The following is a 4,269-nucleotide window of genomic DNA, read 5'->3' on the forward strand; positions in this document are numbered from 1 at the left end:
AAAACCCCAAGATTTAAACTGTTTGTATTTAATTTAAGCCCTTCTCCAGTTACCCCAACCCTCTCTTTTATAATGTGAGTAGCCACTTCTTCACTACAGTTTTCACTTCCTCATTACTGGACAATCATCTCTTCAGCCCCATGAAAAAGGGTTTGAGAGGCAAACATTATTCCAGTGATGAAGAAGTGAAAACTGTAGTGAAGAAGTGGCTCAAAGAACAGTCAACAGAATTTTACGGGGCAGGGATACATGCTCTCATTCGAAGGTGGAACATTGCTATTGAGAGAAACGGTGACTATGTTGAGAAGTAGGGATGTGACCCACAGAGGACCAGCTTCATTTTGATGTATGATACATGTTCCTGTGTTGGTAATTATACCTGTCCTAAACAAAATGGCATTACTTTTTGACTCACCCTCATAAATTAAACTGAGAAGAAAAAGTAAACCTTTAATCTTTTATGACAGATTTAAACTATTTCGATTATAAATTAAAATGGTTGCACACAAAATTGTAAACATTATTATGTTCTGAAATAGCAATAAAAAGACCAAGTTATTTCTTTATTTACCTCAGTAAAAATATTATGTTTCAGGTAATATCTACTCTGTTTGGTTATAACATATGTCTTACTTTTCCTCTCATGGGTGGAACTAAAAATGAAAAAAAAAAAAAAATCAAATATAATAATAATAATAATAATAATAATAATAATTAGGTGTTTCGTTTCTGTATTTGGCTTGCAAGATTCTCAATGTGGACGCTTGTGTTAAAAAACAAAACTTGTATATTAGAAATGTCATTACTCCTGTAATAACAAATACATACACAGTGTGTGTGTTTATTATTATTGGCGTTATGACCCTCCCAAAACACAACAAGAATAATTAGATAAAAATCAATAATGGTTAAAATCTATAAAATGGTCGATAATTTTAAGATTTATCTCCTTTTAAACCTGGCAGCCAGAGTAAGGGAGATAACTAGTGTCTGAAACTAAGCTCCACATCCAAATTGACACAAGAGGGCGAGGGATGTATGTGTGGTTCAGAAATTCACTTCCCAAACACGGGGTTTCAAGTTCATTCCCACTGTGCGTCACCTTGGGCAAGTGTCCCTGAGCAGACCAAAGCCTTGTAAGTGGATTTAGTAAGCAGGAACTGAAAGAAGCCATTAAATCTGCCATACCATTCAATTTGACTGGTATATTCTGCCCAGAATATTCTGTTATATGTATCCTAGCCTCTAGACCAGTGGTTCTCAATCAGGGTCCACATGACCCTTGGGGATCCATATAAGAGTTTGTTGTTATGTGCAATAAATTGCTTATACACAAAATATTTTAACAGTTTCTAATACAATTCCGGCTGGAGGCATGTTAAAAGCGCCCACTACACTCTCGGAGTAGTTGGCATTAGGAAGGGCATCCAGCTGATGCAGTGTAAACGCACCCATACCGGAGCTGTGTAAATGCACCCATGCTGATGCTGTGTAGATGCACCCTTGTCGGTGCTGCATAAATACACCCATGCCAGTGGTATGTAAAAAACACCCTGTCCAATCTGTTAAGTGGTTGGCATTAGGAAGAGCATCCAGCTGTAGTAACCATGTCAAAACAGACAATTGGAATCTAGACAGCCCCATAACTCCGTGTCAAACGTCCAACCCATGCCAGCATGGAAAGCAGACATTAAATGACAATGGTGATGATGGTGATGAACTCCCCTGGGTCCACGAAACAAAATCCCAGTCAAGTTGTGGCTTCCAATTCTTTTCTCTTTTAATATTGGCAAAATTACATTTTGAAAGGGTCACAGGGACTACCCAGTGTTCCTTTAGTTCCAAGAAATGAAGGAGGGTTGAATGAAGGGCTACTAGCAATCCTTTCCCGTCTAGCACCCTACAAAAATCATCCAAAGAAACCGGGGACAGCCAATATAGATGGACCAATGTGCCATACAAACAAGAAAGAGGTGAGAAATCCTTACCTTGTTACGGAACATTCTATATAACCCTTTTTGTCAATGTCTACAATCATTCGATTCTTAGACATTTGTTCTTGGATGAGAATCACTTTCTCTGTTCCTTTTACAATAAAATACCCTCCTGGGTCCATTGGACATTCTTTCAACTTGGCCAGCTCTGATGGACTCTTTCCAGTCAATACACAATTAGAACTTCTCAACATGATCGGCATTCTAGAATAAAATAGAAACAGATAAGATTAATGTGTAAGGTTCATAGGTGCAGGCAGGAGTGTGTGGATAAGATGCTTGCTTCCCAACCACATGGTTCCAGGTTCAATCCCACAGCATGGCAACTTTTACTATAGCTCAAGGCCAACAAAAACCTTGTGAGTGGATTTGGCACATGGAATCTAAAAAGAAGCTCTGTCTCTCTCTCCCTTCTTGTCTTGACATCGTTGGAGAGTTACAAGCAAGCATCACTGCCAAACCAGTGGAATTAACTGTTTCCAGTCTTTTGCGAAAAATGCATCTGGCCATAGGGAAGTATCTCCATGCGGGGAAACAGGTGAGGGTTGGCGACAGGAAGAGCATCCCTCCGTAGGAAATCTGTCTCAACTAATTCAATCTAAGTGTATGTGTCTCAGTGTCTGTGTTTCAGTGTGTTTGTGTTTCTGTGCGTGCGTGTTTCTCTGTGTGTGCGTGTGTTACTCTGTGTGTGCATGTGTTTCTCTATGTGTAAATATGTTTCTGCGTGCGTGTGTACATACGTATGTGTTTCTGTACCCTTGTCTTGCCATCATGACATCAAGTGGTGACTTAAAACGAGTGTCACAGTCATACAAGTGATCCTGTTTCGTTTCCAGTCTGCCACAAAGAAATATCAATCTGAAAACTAAAGAATTACAAACCTAATCATCATCGTCATCGTTGTTTAACGTCCGCTTTCCATGCTGGCATGGGTTGGACGGTTTGACTGAGGCTGACCTCTCCGATCAAAATAAATTTAGTTTAGTCTTACCTTCCTATTGGCAGATTATTTCGAATAATTCTTTGTTGTCCTCTTGTATATTCAATATCAACAGTAATGGGAGCAGAATACGTCATGTCACGCAGGCGGCACTGGAAAAAAAAAAAAAGAAGTTACAATTATTTAATATCATCATCATCATCATCGAAACTGAACCAAATTTGATGACTGGCACCCAGGCCAACCTTCCCTCATTGGACACTAAACTCAGCTTGCGAAGACCTGTTGGGGCAAGTGAGATCGAAACTGAACCAAATTTGATGACTGGCACCTGTGCCAGTGGGGCGTTAACAGCACCATCCAAGCAAGATCACTGCCAGAGCAGAGGTCTTGCTCCCATGCTGGTGGAACGTAAAAAGCACCATTTGAGCGTGGCCGTTGCCAGTACCACCAGACTGGCTCTCGTGCCAGTGGCACGTAAAAAGCACCCACTACACTCTCTGAGTGGTTGGTGTTAGGAAGGGCATCCAGCTGTAGAAACTCTGCCAAATTAGATTGGAGCCTGGTGCAGCCATCTGGTTTCACCAGTCCTCAGTCAAATCATCCAACCCATGCTAGCATGGAAAGCGGATGTTAAATGATGATGATGATCATCATCATCATCATCATTGTTTTAACGGTCACTTTTCCATGATTTCGTGGGTCAGACAGAATCTGGTGAGGCAGATTTTCCACAGCTAGACACCCTTCCTGTCGGGAACCTTCACTTGTTTCTAAGTAAGGTAACCTTTCCCCAGGGTCCCACATCTTTTTATTGAAAGGCTGGAAATGAAGGACACCACTTGCATGAGGGTAAACAATCACATGATGTCAAAACCAAGAAACACACAAACACAAGACGGGCTTCTTCTAGTTTCTCACAATGAAATCTACTCACAAGGCTTTGGTTGGCCCAGGGCTATAGTGGAAGACACTTGTCCCAAGATGCCATGCAATGGAAGTGAACCTGGACCCATGTGGTTAGGAAATGAATTGCTTAACCGCACAGACAGACCTCTATCTGTGTGGATGTTTTTTAGAGTAAGTACACCATACCCCTGGATGTCAGGATAGGCAACTACAAGGGGATGTTGAAAAGTTCCTGGCTTTAAGGGTATCATGAAAGGCCTGGTTGGAAGCCCAACCTTCAAAGTTCTTTTACAGGGCTTAGAGAAACACTAAAGGACCATTACAATAAGTGTGTGCATCTGAGAGGGGAACATGACATTCGAGCGAGTTCGTTGCCAGTGCAGCTGGACTGGCTCCTGTGCAGGTGGCACGTAAAATACACCATTT

At 41.3% G+C, this 4,269-nt stretch overlaps 1 protein-coding gene across 1 annotated transcript in view; it reads right to left on the bottom strand.

Moving 5' to 3' along the window:
• The window catches only part of LOC106873287 (DNA-directed RNA polymerase III subunit RPC2), a 78,329-nt gene that overhangs the window by 65,314 nt on the left and 8,746 nt on the right, over nucleotides 1-4,269 (bottom strand). The window contains exons 5-7 of the mRNA XM_052965909.1: nucleotides 2,986-3,086; nucleotides 1,989-2,198; nucleotides 572-653 (exon numbers count right to left, since the gene is read on the bottom strand). Coding sequence (XP_052821869.1) covers nucleotides 572-653; nucleotides 1,989-2,198; nucleotides 2,986-3,086 — 393 coding nt within the window. The remainder of the gene's footprint in view (nucleotides 1-571; nucleotides 654-1,988; nucleotides 2,199-2,985; nucleotides 3,087-4,269) is intronic.

Source organism: Octopus bimaculoides, chromosome 2 (assembly GCF_001194135.2).
Source record: "Octopus bimaculoides isolate UCB-OBI-ISO-001 chromosome 2, ASM119413v2, whole genome shotgun sequence".
NCBI lineage: Eukaryota > Metazoa > Mollusca > Cephalopoda > Octopoda > Octopodidae > Octopus > Octopus bimaculoides.